This window comes from Pelobates fuscus, chromosome 1 (assembly GCF_036172605.1).
Source record: "Pelobates fuscus isolate aPelFus1 chromosome 1, aPelFus1.pri, whole genome shotgun sequence".
NCBI lineage: Eukaryota > Metazoa > Chordata > Amphibia > Anura > Pelobatidae > Pelobates > Pelobates fuscus.
The window spans coordinates 312688218-312704399 of NC_086317.1; the positions used below are offsets into that span (position 1 = coordinate 312688218).

The 16182-nt window shown below is 40.1% G+C and overlaps 1 protein-coding gene across 2 annotated transcripts in view; it reads left to right on the forward strand.

Moving 5' to 3' along the window:
- Positions 1 to 16182, forward strand: part of LONRF2 (LON peptidase N-terminal domain and ring finger 2) — a 67488-nt gene that overhangs the window by 38691 nt on the left and 12615 nt on the right. The window contains exons 2-7 of one of the 2 annotated variants that reach the window (XM_063458922.1): positions 8414 to 8532; positions 10239 to 10361; positions 13109 to 13156; positions 13196 to 13270; positions 13376 to 13571; positions 15824 to 15926. In XM_063458922.1, coding sequence (XP_063314992.1) covers positions 8414 to 8532; positions 10239 to 10361; positions 13109 to 13156; positions 13196 to 13270; positions 13376 to 13571; positions 15824 to 15926 — 664 coding nt within the window. Of the gene's footprint in view, positions 1 to 8413; positions 8533 to 10238; positions 10362 to 13108; positions 13271 to 13375; positions 13572 to 15823; positions 15927 to 16182 lie in introns of both variants that reach the window. The other variant, XM_063458914.1, reaches the window with a different exon arrangement.

Here is a 16182-nt window from a genome sequence, read left to right on the forward strand (position 1 = left end):
TGCGTCATGTTGTTTGTATTTTGGGTATCTACCGTGAAGGTCGTTGAGAGAAGTGTTTGTGTTCCCAGGGTCTCTCTCCGGTTCTCCCCAGCTCACTGGGCGGCCTGACTTTAGATATCAGGAAACAGCTGAGACCAAGAAGGAAATAAGGAAAACAGTAAGGAAGGGAACAACAACAATAAAATATATAACAAAACCTGGTCTTACTATCCGCCAGGTGTAGAATAGTGGGGTAACCGCCACTCCCCGTCCATATGGGATGGACCGGCCAAGTGGAGGCATGTGTGGCCCCTCCAGCACCCGTATAGCATTTTGTATCGGTATCTTGCTGTCAATCTGTACAATTCCCACATCAATAAAGGTATTGCATGTTGGGTAAGCAATTCTTCTGGTTGTTTTTGCTTATTTTTTAAATATTTTTTTTTTTTTTTAAAAAGGTGTTGCGTTTTTTGGACAATAAGCTGAAATGCCTATAGTCTACTTATAATTTGTATTGCTCTTTTGTCTTTGTTTTGTATGCCCATATATTTTAAGTCCTGTGGATCGAACAGTTGAAAACTGTTTGGAATTTGCGTGCAGTGCTTCCTCCTGTCGGGCAGTGTACGTGTGTCTATACTATGTTGCGACATAGTAACTTGATTTGAGTTCCTTACTGATATGTCTCATCACCTATAGCGACCTGTGTAGAGGCTTGTGCCTTCTCTCCACACTGCTGCAATTTTCATACTCCTAACTGTTAACCACCTATTTCTAATCTGCCAAGCATTCCTCAAATGAAAGGAACACTATAGCATTAGGATTACAAATTTGTATTGTTAATGCTAATAATGGCCCAGTTACTGTTTAGGTGATCGGGCCTCCACTGCAAGTGTTAACAAAGGGAGTTTAACTTTTCTTAACATCAAAACTCTGCCTCTTTAGCCGACATCATTGAGATTATTTATCTTCGCCAACCCAATCCTTTCCCAAAGAACACCATGGTTTTCAATTGTTTGTTTTTCTCTTGTTTAAAATAAATGTATCAAAAATGAAAACCTAGTGCCAGTGATACATGTTGCATTGCATTGTAGACCCTGATGTGTTTATCTAATAGTGAGGAGATTAAATCTGACTAATTGTACAGACTATTGATGGAATATAATCCTGCCAGTGCCAGGTTAGTAAGTTAGTGGGTTAATGGGATACTTTTTAATGAATGACACAAAGGAAGTCATTATGCCTTAATAGCCTGAAGGAAGTAAGCTTCAAAATAGGGCAAGTGTGGGAGAAGTGATTAAGTTGGCATAATTATTTTTAGATTCAGTCTGGTAATGAGCGTAAATAGTATAGAGAGAACTCGTGATAGCTGTCATTTTCAGCTACTCAAATATTATATTGCTGGAATCATTCACACATTACAAGCCATCTCCAAATTAAAAAGGACCTCATAAATGCCACCGCATTCCAGCACCCCATCCCTCCGACACACACAGCACCCTCATATCTGCCAACCCCACCCCCCACACAGCACCCCTCAGATGCACACACTCCGCACCCGTAAACACATACACTGCACCCCTCAATGCAGTTTGCGTGTCTGTTTGTGTGTATGTATTCAGCAGCCTGTTTGTGTGTATGTATTCAGCAGTCTGTGTGAACTCATCAGTCTGTCTGTGTGTGTGTTATTTTATTTATGTAGCGCCATCAGATTCCCTAGCGCTGTACAATGTATTCAGCAGTCTGTCTATGTATTCAGCGGTTTGTATTCAGCGGACTGTGTACCTATTCAGCAGTCAGTGTGCGTGTGTATCTATTCAGCAGTCTGTGTGTATGTATTGCATTTGATGGAGATACTAAGTATAAGCTTAATTTTATCTATAATTTATATAATTATTTATAATTTGTATCATTGAACTCACTGATGTGTTCTTCTTTTAATTAGTTCGGAAAACTGTACGAATTGTTTTTTTCTAAACTTAAACCTCAGTATTCAGGTTTAATTGCTGTGTTGGCACTTTGAGGAAAAACATTTGGCATGTATTGCGGTTTGGGCACTCTGGCTCAAAAAGGTTCGCCATCACTAGACCAACAGAAACTAAAATTACATTTATCATTATCATGCAAACAATATGTAATCCTCTGTGTGTGTGTGTGTGTGTGTGTGTGTGTGTGTGTATGTATGTGTGTGTATATATATAATTTACTCAAACGTTTCACTTCAAGTTACTTACTATGCCCCCCCCCCAATCTAATACACACACATCCCCCACTCCCACCACTCAAATTTAATACTGCCCTTCCACCAATTTAACACACTGCCCCCTTCCCACTACTCTAGTACAATGCCTCCACCTCCTCCCCCCTCCAATTTAATAAACTGCCCCCCTCACTGTAATACACCAATCGACCCCCCCCCCCATTTAATACATTGCCCTGCAAATGTAATACACTACACTACAGTAAGGTTCTCCCAAGCCCCTTTTCCCCTACCATAAGCCATCTTCCAGTCCAGCCCTGCATGATCTTCTCTGCTCAAGCAGGACACACGCTTCTCTGGCACTGGGAGTGGCTGACCTCCATATGATGGAGCATGTGATCTGCCATGGGCTACGGGAGGACCACAGCACAAAGCAACCCCTGGGCAGCATAAAAAATACCCATGGTGGGCTGAATGTTTGACATGCTTGATTTACAAAGCAGCCCCTTTACAGTTCTCATTTGAGCCATCTGCTTGAAAATATCAGGAAAAGCTGTGCTCCCCTTTTCTGTACATTTTCCATATGTGGAGTATTCACACACCCCATTCGGGTCACCTGTCGCACTTGCACCTTCACAACTTTAATGATTAATGAAAAACCTAAACAGAGCAACTAACTGAATTGAGCAACGTGCAAGTATTCATCATGTTGCTGGAAGCCGCTGCACTGCTTCTATTAGCTTGCACAACAGTTTAATTCATGCGTAGAAATAAATAAAACTGCTGCTGAGTGCTAATTGACCTCTCCCTCAAACACCCAGAGTTTGCAGCTTCTGCATACACAGATATTCCATGGCTTTGTGCAAAGAATGCACAGGACCACCAATACAGGAACTATTCCTCCACTTGTCCCTCATTTATGTCGCTTCCTGCATTTGTGCCAGTTCCTATAGATATGATTCACAGAATGATAGGAGGAACCTGTATTTATGGCATGTGTGCACACAAGTGGTGCTTGTGGTCCGTAAACTCACACATTTTTCTTATTTCTGTAACTTTTTTTTCAATGAATTAAATCTGGAATATCAATTCCAAGAATGTCTACATCATTTGTTTGTACATTGGCTAAAACAGCCCAATGACATGTTTGTCTTCTACATCTAAAAAGTGCCACTTCAGATAATGAACTTCTTTTGTCCTCATTTCCAATTTACTGTTTTGCATTCATTGTTATCCTGCTGTCATCTGCTACACGTGTCCGGAGAAAGTGAGTGCTGGCTCCAGGTTACCTAGAGACCGCTGAACAGAGTCTTGGCAAAGGCTTTTCATTGTAATGTGTAATCCGCTCAATTACTCACTCTGGTTCTGAAGCTGTCTCTGAAACAGATTATCATCTCTTTTTTATTTTGTTCTCTGTAAAATCCATGTTTTTTTTTTTTTTTGTATATACATGTCTGTAGGTAAAAAAATTAAAATATATATAAAAATAAAGTTTATCATCTGCTTGTCAACTTTTTGTTTCTTAAATTGTGTTTAGTGGGAACAGTAAAGGGGGGCGGGGGTGAGTAGGTGTAATGTCGAACACTTTTTTTTCTGAGCCGTGCAAGTTCTCCCCTTCTCTATCAGGCGCTTACCTTTGCTATATGGGGGCTGCCTCACTTATCTGCTGAGATCATTACCATTTTGAGAAGAAAGTTATCACTTTATCTGCATCAGTTTTGCCCAAGTTTGGACATCATTCATTGACTGAGTGTCACCTGATGCGCGGTCTGTCTCTCCATTGGACACCACTCAGGTGAGCTAACTGATGTTCCTGCTTATGAACTTCTGGCTCTCTTGTGTTCGTAGTGGTAGCAAGGTGCTCTTTCCGTTGAATCCCAGGGAGCTGTAGTGGTTATGCTGTTTAAAGTGTTCATTTAACTGTATGGCCTTCGGACTTATAAACTGGGCTTTTATTCTTTATTTTTGTGGGTTCAGCATGATAACATAGTCACATGTGTTCGGCATAACAAAATGAGAATAACAGAGATCATAGTAACAATCTTAACAAATATTTTGGAGCTACCCAATTTTAGTTTTTTTGAGAAGCTATTCAGCCCACTCTCGCTCGGTCTAGGGAGGTGTCAGTCATCAGATGGAGGGTGCTTATGTGCATCTGTTAGTGCTCAGAGGCTTAATGACAAGGTGCTGCATTTTAAAAATAAGCATAAGGCACAAATAGATGAGTAGGTAACCGTTATAAAACCTTCGGTAGCTCGGCTGTGTGTTAGCATTTTGCCATTGCTGGGTAGGAAGGCCTAGGTTGCTTGCTGAGTGTATTGAAAAGAGCATATATTAAACCGAAAAACTGCTTTGCACACTTAAAAATAAGGAGGTGGGGGTGGAAGTAACTTAACATGGGGACTAATCAGTAGCTTACAGAGCCAGTGGTGAAGGGTTAGTTAAACATTATAGGGAATACGTCAAACTTTTACAGACTGCAACAGGTAAAGATAGAGGAAACGCATTCAGTTGTAGCTTTTTGTGCTAGTCTGGTGCCCCCCATGCCTTCCTCTACCACTTCCACCTGGTTGGCAAGTGTGGCAAAGTCCTCCCGCATCAGTGTCATGTCCGCTTGGAACATGGACTTAAAATCCTGCATCAGCCCCTTAATATCTGCCTTGGTGGAAGGTGCAGAGTCTTCCATGTCCAGAGGCCCCTGGGGTGTTTGTCTAGCCCGGTTCGGTGTTCTAGGCTCGGCATAAGTGCTGTCTTGATCTGAGGACACTGAGGTATAGGCTTCGGACTGCGCCATCTTGTGAATCTTAGGCCGCGAGGCTGCGTGAAGAAATGCCCCTATATCTCTGGAGACAATCCCGAATCTGCGTGCTGCTTTTTATTCTTTTTCCCAATGGTGCAGGGAGCCCGAGAGTCTTATATGAAGCCCAGTGGGGCAATGAATTGCGGCTCAGGATGGCTATTTCTGGGTGAACGCTCGGAGCTGCTGCGATGTGCGGCTGACCGTTTTTGGCACTTTTTAATTCTAGTAGCAGTGATAAAATGGGAGTCCTGTATCAATTCAGCGATGCAAGAAAGATTAGCAGTGTTTCTGATCTCCCTTACCTGTTCAAATATTTTTGGATATAGAGTAGGAAAGTAACACTGTATCATATAATTATTTAACTGAGCGGATGATTATTTGGGATCCTGGGAGACACACTTTTTCTGTCAAACAATTCGAAGACCGTGACACGACATGGGTAGTAAATTTCATTGTAAGGATTTTTTTGTTGTTTTTTGTTACAGAACTGTAACTGCAAATTACAAATGAGATACTGTTTGATAAAAATCATAGACGATTGACTCTCAAGCAGCATAGAGCTGCAGTTCCTTCCAGTAACATCCTCAGAACACAAGCAGACAGTGTGTTTTACTGTTCTGTCATGTGATTTAGAAAGGGTATTGGAGAGAACTATAGGAGCAATTACTGTGTTATATCAACAATGTATGTCATGGAGAATTCAGAGATGGTTATATCTCCTACTGGAAGAGGTGCCAGTAAAGCAATAAAAACTTATAGCACACAGAGAAAAACATATTTGGCAAGGATAATAATTGCAGTTGGCTAGTTCCAGACTGTTGGTTTAACAAGCAAACCTTGTGTGTCTATAGTATGATTATAAAAATTACATGGTTATTTCAACAGGTATGTCTCGTTTTATATAAGTACTGCAGTAATGTCATCTCTGTTTTTATTTTGTGTAATGAATAGGGGAATAATACGCAAACCATTTTTGTACAGTTTTGGGTCCAGGACTGTAGCTCCCACTAATCTCAGGCAGCGCTTCGAATTGTATGTCACAGGAAGGTTTTACAACAAAGTCGTTCCCTTAATCCCCAACACAAATATTAACTCTTACACTACCCTAGTTCTACCCATTAACCCTCCCTAACACAATGCATTACTGCTACATTACCTTAAAGGAACACTACAAGCATCATAACCACTGGAGCGTGCTGTAGTGGTTATGGTGCCATAAGTACCCTGGCACACCATCAGTCTAAGCAGTCTAATGGTTTTACTTTTTACCTAATGTCTGCTGTGCCCCAGTTTCTGCCTCCACAACAGCTGGAATCTCTCCACCCTGACCAAAGTGCAGCGATACAGGGCTCAGCTGATTGGCTGAGAGCAGTCAACTGAGACTCTGAGCCAATTTGCTGGCCGTGCACTTCATGGCTTGGCACAAGATAACCGAATCTCCCAGAATGAGCTTTTGGCTCTCCTGTAGGTTGCAAAAAAAGCAGGGAGTTGGTTAAGGAGCCAGACTGTTCTAAAACGGTTTTATTATTTAATATGGGATTCACCAGGGCACTCCTGGCACCACAATTTCTACAGCATGCTGTAGTGGTCATGGTTCTTGGACTGTTTCTTTAAGACTAACCCTAACGTTAATATACCATGTAATATAATATATAATAGATATGTAAATGTCATATCATTTCGTGGGTACTGGACACAATTATAAACTCAAACTTTGATCTCTAGTTTATTATGTTGTTTCCAAAACACCTCAATGGTATCATTTTTGGTTAATACACAATTTACCGGTGTTCTGTATTTATTTTCTTTGTGCCCCCCACTCTCTTTTTGTGTATTGTTATTTTTAGTAAATGGCTTCAGGGATACATAGTTAGGATTAAAGTGTGTTTTTTTTTTTTTTAAGAATTATTACAATTGGGCATTGTTTTCATTTTTAAAAACGTTATAAGTAAAGAATTGGGAAACGTGCAGAGTCAAAATGAATACTGTAAAGGGGATGGAAACGTGTGTGTGTGTGTTTTTTTATTTTTTTTTTTTTACTGTATAATGTATGTGATATGGGTGGATGGTGTTTATCAATGTTGTGACTTGCTGTATGGAATATGTAGGTGTGGGGCAGTGGTAGTTGTTTATTAGATGCAATAAGCTTCATACAGAGTCTGGATCCTATGTTTTGGACTGACTTCTAGATCCAAACTAAGTTTCCAGCGCTGCCTTCACTCGATGGGAGGGACTAACGTGTATGCACGGTGTTGCATTGCTTTAATGCTTACTTATGGGGATTTTACTGACACTGGCTGTCCACATGCAGAGGGTGAGGACATTCAGCATCAGTTAGGTCACCTGCAAGCAGGAAGTGGCTCTAGAAGCTGTCTGAGGCAGTCTTAGTCCTGCAATGTAGTCATTGCAGTTTCTCAAAAAACAAACTGCAGTGATTTACATTGCTGAACTAAGGGGGCTAGGACACTGCACCCAGGCCACTTCAATGAGCTGAGGTTTTCTGGGTGCCTTTAGTATCCTTTCAACTCCATGAGGACCAATGATGGGATAATGATGATGGATAAACATACTTGGACCCTGACTGTATCGGACCTGCTTAGCTTAGTGAAGACATACAGCTTCTCTAGCAGGTGAAGACCGGTTGCAAAATCTGTGCCCAGGGTACCCAGGTAAGGCGTTAAACTGCTCTAAAATAGTTTGAAAACTGACTCTGCGAGAGTGTCGGGGCACTACTGGTACCACAACCACTATTGCGGGCTGCTACTTGTAGAGTTATTCCTAACTGTGGCAAGCCTGTATAGTGCTGCAATTTAAAACCTGGTATTGGGTATGTAGGGTACAGATTGTGATGACCTCATGTAATATCACTGACCATTAAGTGATTAAAGTCATTTTGGCATCAGTAATGAAGTGGTATGTATATGTTTTGTGCTCTCTTGTATTATTGCTTTTATTTATTTTTTCTGCTATTTGTCACACTTTGTTGGTGTACACAGTCAGAAATTGGCACTTCTGATGTTCCTGTATAATAATATTGCTGTGTGTGCACAGTGTGTCGCTTGCTTTCAGCTTTCTAAATATAGGGCAGCACGCTCTGTAGAAAATCTATTGACTGAAAAGATCAGCAGGATGTTGTTCCTTTGTCATCACAATAGGAAAATGTGTGCCTATTTCTGGCCAGTATTAAATTGCTTGAATTTTTACCCCCCCCCCCCCCTTTTCTCCACTCCCACTCATCCCATTTAATATATTCATTGTATGTCACTGTGGTCCAAAGAACTCCTAGTTCAATATACATGCCAACTTTCTTTTTAAAAATAAAATAAAAATTGTGTGTGAAAACTGACACTTTAGTTTCTACATAATAGATAACTATACTTAACACAGAATTTGTGTGCTGTCCTTTGACCAAAAATTCACTCTTCCCACTCCTCCAGCTCCAGGTGACTTCCTCCTAGCAGTAAGAAGAACAGAGCTTCATTTAGCCATGAAGAATTTCAAGCAGGCCTTGATTGATGCAGATAATTTATGCAGAAAACATCTTCTCTGGCCAAAGGTAAATCTGTAAATTATAATGTGTGCATGTCTAACCTAATACCCCACATGTTCTACATTAGTCAGTAATGCATTATGATGACCAAATTGTACTGCAAAGTGATTAATGTACAGAGCAATTGTTGCCTGATCCATAATCTAACTTTAAAGGGACACTAAACCACTACATCTTAATGCTGTCTGTTTTCTCTGGCAATCTAGAATAGATTGTGACAGTCAGACTAAATCAAAATGAAAGCTTTTTGGTGCTTTCGTGTACAGTATCATGGTACCAAACACTGCTAAAGCAGGATAGCAGAGCTGTGAGGATACAGTTCCAGGTTCAAGTTTTAATAATCTTTTTTTTGCAATTTTTAAACTGGAGGCATTGAATCTAAAGCAATATTTTTCACCTTCGGTTCAAACATGACATTACTAAAAGCATTCTCTAAGTACAAAAACGGCTACAACATACTGCTCAGATGTCCTGTGAATTTGGGGTTCATTTGGTGCATTAAGCCAATTAACAGAGATCTTTAACAGTTCTTTGAGAATGGCTGCCCTGATTGGGCAAAGCTTGGAAGACTGTCATGCTCCCTTTCAAATGCTCCTGTTCATTACTGGGTGGGCCTGCTCCCTCCTGCCTCCTGCCTCCTTTTGGGCCTCACACCATATTCCCACATTCTATACCTCTTACCATTTGGACATATATTACAGCTTTTACTGTAGCAGTTCTGGTTCAAGAAATTTTTGAGTGGCTTTTCCGGCACCTAATGCACCACACCTCAGATGGCGTCCTCATACAAAACTGGCACTTTCAGATTATCTGCACAAATGTATTCCTTTGATGGCAAGCGTAGGCCACAATTACTAGAAGAGGCTTAACCCAGTGATTGGCAAATGTAGGCTGTAGTTACTGTAGCCTAGTATTGCTAGCCACAGATAGATATGTATGCCATAAAATAAAAAGTGTGTGTGATTATGAGACTAGGCACTGTGCAATTATTAAAATTTCCCTTTTTTGTGTGAAGCGAATTACATGTATTTAGCAGAAAACAAAAAAACAGTGGCCCCCTTCGTAGTGATATACTTGGATTGCATAGGTGTCTATTTCAGACGAAGCCCTGAAAAGCTTGTTTTCTTATTTAAAGAAAGAAAAAGATCCCTGAGTAATTTAAATTCTAGTAAAATGTAACCTAAATATGCTTCCCAAGACCAGGCTTTGTATAATAATCCTTGTATTGTCAGGGTGATGCACAACATTTTAATCAGTTTGTGCGCACTCTGCCATGTTTACACGAAGGGTGTTAATTTTTAATTTAAATATAATGTGTTTATTGGTCCTATTGTTGGCTGACCAATCTAATCCATCAGTAGTCTTTAGGTGCAGAATAATTTGCCTGTAATCACTGCCACGGTGGTCTCATGCACTTTCGCATTAAAGGTGCCACTTAGTACACCGTTCTGTTATAAACTATTTCTTGCAAATATGCTAATGCCCTTTATCAATGTTGAACAAAAGACATTGTTCGTACTTATTTTAATTCTCTATTTTATTTTTAATTTTTTTTATTATTTTTTTTTATTTTTTTTGCCTCCTGAGAACATCATGTCCCTTGCAGTTAATGTAATCCTGTGTGCTAGTTTAGTGGAGATTATTTTTAGAAAGCGTGGTACAAGATGTTTGGTTAATCTCTTTCAAAGCATGTCACGTTGCTATGTATGCAGGCACGTTCTATGAAAGCGCAGGCTCTCTCTGGACTAGGAAGAACTGAAGAGGCTATGAAGGAGTTCTTGTATTGTGTTGCTATAAATCCTGAATGGAGCTCAATGAAGACTGAAGCACAAAAGGTAGCTCATTGCATATGTCAGACCTATCTGCCTTCCTCTAGATTAATTTCACTTTGTTGATATGGTTCAGTTTGAAAATGTGTTTTCCTTTACTAGTCATTGCAAGGGCAGGAATTCTGTAGCTCAGAAATAAACATAGAGATATGTGTATTAAAGTAATGCCACTTATCTGTTACACATTCTGCTGCTACAGAATTGTTTGCATTTTAGAATGCAATGCAGAGAGAGACTAAAATGAAAACTGAAAATAAATAAATAAAACTATATTCTGTCTGGCAAGTTATGGCCAAAGAGGAAACACATATACCGATAAGAGTAAACTACTAACTGTATTCCATGAATAATAGCAGTGTAAATAAGACACTGTGTATAATTTTTCCATTTCTTTTTGGTATATACTGACCCTGAGTGAAAGCATTACTTTCTCTTTAATGGGAAATAAAATCCTGGGTTGACCTATATTTTCATCTCATTGGTGGCTACTTTTAATAAACCCATCAAGCGCACACCACATGTAAAGAAAGCAAAAGAGGGTTTATGTATCAAAATAGGTCAATACACTTTAGTAAGTGCAGAGAGACAGTAGAAAATCAGCTCCTTTTACCCTTAGGTCCTACTTTTAAGAAAATCTACTTTTACAGAGTGATGCGCATGTTTGGGGAAACCCACTAACGTGTCTTTTATTCACTGGATAGGGTTTGTATCTGTTTTATAAGCACACCATGGCTGAAGCTGTCCAGTTAATTTAAAGCAAGGTAATAATCCTGGCAGATCTTCAGGATTCATCCTGACAGGCAGTGGATGAGCCAACAATTTGTAAGAGTATTGGATGTTTCCTGGAACACTCTAATAAGGGTCAATCTGTGACCCTCACAGCTGTTACTGGACTGCGACACTAATCACATGCTTGTGACGTAGCTAAGTGCTATAATGTCATATGTTATTTTATTAAATAAATATAAGAAATTGCATCGCCCATCATATTTTGTTTTCCAAAAGACAAGTCCGCCCCTTTTTAACTCTTCAGTGAAACACAAAATGTGCTGGGACTGTAATTTTATAAAGGAATGTGCCTAATCCCCTAATCCTTCTTTTGAGGCGATTGCTTAATTTTCTGAAAACCAAGCATCTTAATTTTAGCAGGTAGAGTTCTATTAAAGTATTAGTTTTCCTGCTTTAAGGGTGGTATTCTAGAGCAATGCATCATGCAGAGTTAGCAAAGTAAGTAAACAGACAATCAGAGAACTGTATTAGGAGGATAGAGCTGTCAGAATAAAAAGTAAATATGCACATTAACATGAAAACAGGACTGAAAATGTATAGCCCAGGACAACTCTCCTGCTGTGGGACTGGGTAGGGCAACATTGCAGTAGCATAAATGGCTTGCAGTTTGCAGCATGTTAGTTTAAAGGATCACTACAGTGTCAGGAAAACAAAGCGGTTAAAACCCCTTCAGCAGCTTACCTTTATCCAGCGCCGGGCTCCCTCTCCTCCCCCATCCGACGTCAGCGGAGCCGAATGCGCATGCATGGCAAGTGCCGTACGCGCATTCAAAGTGTCAATAGGAAAGCATTTCTCAATGCTTTCCCTTGGACACTCTGCTAGATGGAGGCGAAATATGCCTCCAGCATCGCAGATGCGCCTCTAGTGGCTGTCCAGAAGACAGCCACTAGAGGCTGCATTAACTCCAAATGTAAACATAGCAGTTTCTCTGAAAGGGTTAAAACCTGAGGGACCTGGCACCCAGACCCCTTCATTGAGCTGAAGTGGTCAGGGTGACTATAGTCTCCCTTTAATGATTCCTTGTGTATTCAATATTTGTAATCTTTACTGCTATTGCAATGATAAATGAACAGGTTAAAACACTTTAATGTTAAAGGGACACTCTCTGCACCAGAACCACTACAGCTTAAGCTAATGTTTTTGCTGCAAAAATGCCCGTCCCTGTAATCTGTCAATTGTAAACATTGCCTTTCCTGAGAAAAGACGGTGTTTACATTTGTCAGAAAGGACACCTCCAGTGGTTCACTCAGACAGCCACTTGCAACATTAAATCTAGATTTTGTGGTCCTACTAGAAGGCTGATGGGTATTTTCACTGGAAAATCTAATATAATTGAGACATAGGTTTTGGCTCTTGAATGCTATAAATAGAGCCTTGCTAGCGATCCCGGTTTGTCACCAGTTTCAGGTATCCATTCTTTTGAATATATGCTATAAGGATATTTGTTTGATGGCCATTTAATATGTCAGTATTTGAGTTGTAAGAAGAACTTCAGTACCCTAAACTATCTGAGAAATATAATGGTAATATTCATCTGGGACCACCAAATAATTAACAATTTACAGAGGCTAGATTAAAGCTGAAATAAGAGGGATACAAAATAAAGTGTGATGTAAAATTATACATTGGGATTCCTCAAACTTGAAAAGGTGAGTGTACTTTACATGCACAGAAGAAGGGGCCAGCAACATAGTGTCTTTAAATATGAGAACAAAAGGATATAACTAAAAGTTGGGAGTAGGTGTATATTTCTTATGGAGAGAGTTGAAAATAAATGTAATAATTTTTAGCTGAAGTAGTGGAGATCGATGCATCTGGAGAGTCATTGGAAGTTGGGGAAAGATGCACGGTTGTATATAGCAGGCTACAACCGTGCATCTTTTAGTTGGAGTATGGCCAGACCAGAGGCCTGTATTAATTAAAATGTTATGACCTTTAAATACATTCTCTTTTTCCATTCACAGATAATGTGTGACGTGTTTTTTCCTGCTTTTGAAAATGTTCAGGCCAGTCTAACTTCATCCTTCTGCACTTCAACATCTTGTACAAGGCTGAAACCTGTGTTCTTGAACAGCACCAACAGTCCATCTTCTGTGAAAGATGTTTCCTTTGCTGGGTGCTCCGAGGTACAAATCCAAATGTGAAAACCATTATATTAGACATATTTTATTTAAAATAAAATAAAAAAATTAATTTGTACTCTAACAGTCCCTGTTTTGTCTTACCTGCAGGACTCCCTGTTCAGATTAACCAAAGCCTCATCCATTGAGTCTGATCTGTTTCAAATGAAAGATTTACTGGACAATGCACAAAATACCCCAGGAAATATTCTCTCCTGTCTTCCTAGCACAGGTCTTAAGAGAAAACATGCCAGCAATTCAGAGGAGCCTCACAGTGTAGAAATTACTGCCAAATTCCTGAAGAAAGGTATGGGTTCACTTGGCCAACATTAGTACTATTCTCTGTTCCTTACTAGCCTTCTGATACTTTGTGCATTGGCTGCATAAACAGATGTTCTCTGTGACTCAGATCTCACATTCGCACCTCAAGTCCAGTCTTGCCAAATCAGGTCATGTCTACCTCAAAAACAACCAAAGTGCTGCTCTATGCTTCTATCATCTCTCGCCTTGACTACTGCAATCTGCTTCTCTCTCTTTTAATGACGCCCCAATGAAGCTGACAGTGGAGGGGCTATACACCTCCAGAAGCAAAGGGGTTAAAACTCTGTTATGTGCAGTGTTTCAAAGGCACCGTGACCACTTGAAATTACTTAAGTGGTCATGGTGCTTGGAATAACCCTTTAATGCCAAATTAACTTTATTTACAATCCATAGGTCGTCTTAGCATTGATTTATATCTCCATGACCACAATCTACCCATTTTCAAAAAGCTACTTTCTTCATGATAATGTGTAATTTCACTAATTGTGTATCTAACTGCGTCCACAATTATAAATGGCTTTACTTTACACCATGGTGGGCAACTGGTAAATCCCTACATGTTGTAGGAAACTGCAAAAACCACAATGCTGTGTCAGAGCCATAGATGTCACTACAAGGGGGCAGGAGGATGGCAATTAGCCCCTCCTTTACTCCTTGCCCCATCTGTGCCCACCCCATTAAACTTTTAACTTGGCAGCCGTCAGTACTCCTGTCAGACTGTGGTTTGGGGGTACACTTTAGGAGAGGCACCCACAGCAGCAGGACCACCTCCATGGGCTCCGATGGAAAGTTGTCGGGTGCAAGCAGTAGCATTAATTACACTGCTGATCTCCCATGCACCCAGCATTCAGGCAAACATCAGGACCGAATAATAAGTCTTGAAGAGAACAGGGCAGCACAAGAGCTCAGTGTCTATGTGTTACTGCCCCCTACATTGTTCAGGTAGCAGATGGATGCATGGCAGCAACCCATGAGAGCAGGTAGCATGCAGATTGAAAGGGGCTGCTTTCTGGGTCCCTGGCTCCCACCGGAGTATGTGAGCAACATGGGAGGTCTGCTTGCTTTGTGCGTTTGTGTGTGAATATATTTAACACTGAGTTTATGTATTTAGCAGTGTGCATGTGTTTGTGTATATGTTGTAATGGACAATGTTTATTTGTGTATAAGCCGAGGTGTAGCAAAGATGGAACAGAAGGGGTGCTGAGGGATCACTCTGCAATGTGTGCACAGTTTCTCTGCGCACCCTGATGCCAGGAGGTGCAATACAACAAACTCTCAGTAATTATAGTACAGAACGTATCTCTTGCACTTGATACAATATGGGTTTTACTGGTGCAATCGCTACAGACTGTGAAGTTTCACAAAAGGGAAATCCAGACCACATAAGAAACTTTACTGTTGAAGCTTCTCCTGCTATTGTTTAAATTTCTCATTTTGAAACACAGAAGTTTCTTTGAATAACTCCCATAATACAGTTTTTACATGTTTGTGTGTGCAGATTTTTTATATATGTAGGAGGGGCACAGAAGATACCACAGTCAAAGCTGGAAGGGAGGGGGCACTAATCATTTCCAACACTAAAAAAGACTCCTGGTTTGGTTAGCTCAGTGGAGCTAAATTCAAGAGGCGACAATTGCTCAGAGCACCTGCCTTGTAAAGACTTCAATTGTGCTGTATTGGGAAGTCTGTGATTGGACAGCCACAGAAACCCTGGGTTGAGTTATAATGGGAGGGCTTGCAAAGGCTGCAGACAAGAAAAATGTAGCTTTTGCAAGCTGTTTTTAGATATACCACAATGAAAGAAAAGTATAATTAAATCTATGCATTTTTTTTTCATTTGGAGTATATCTACTAAACCATGATTTATATATATATATATATATATATTTTTTTTTTATTTGTATTGCAGTGCCCCTTTTAAGTCAGCATTGTCCAAAATCCTTATAGCATATTTTTAACACCAATGGTATTAACACCAAATATTGGGCCATATTTGAAAATCAGTGTGAATTTCTGGCAATCCAAACTTTAGTAATTGTAATTGATCCTGTTGAATCTATTCTGAACTCCAGGACAAAGGTTCCCCTTCTCCATATCATTTATGTGTACCTTATAAAATACGCACTGTGTGTATGTCTTTTTACTACACCTCATATAGTGTATATCTGTTTACTGTGCTAATTTCTTTTAATCTCCTTTAATAGTGGAATTGTGTTTTGTTTTTTTCTTTCTTTAAAGATACAGAAACCCTGTGTGAGCAAGTTATCACTGGAACTAAAATAAGAGAAATTCACAGGGTTCTCGTGGATGCAGCTGACTTCGAGTGCTCTCTCTGTATGAGGTACGATTATCCAAAACCATAGTTCCCAACTTTGACAGTGGAAGGGAGCCCTTGTGGTATAATTGAAATTCTTGCCTGTGTTCTATCAAATTTCCCTACCCCGTGAAAATCCCCTACCCTCTTCACTTCCAGTGAGGGGAATCCGCTGGATCCTGTGCTGCACATGCGTGCTAGCACTCCTGCTACTCTTCCACAGCAAGGTCCTGGAAGGTAAGTAAAACTAGTTTTACACTTTCATTGTAGTTGGTGCATTCAC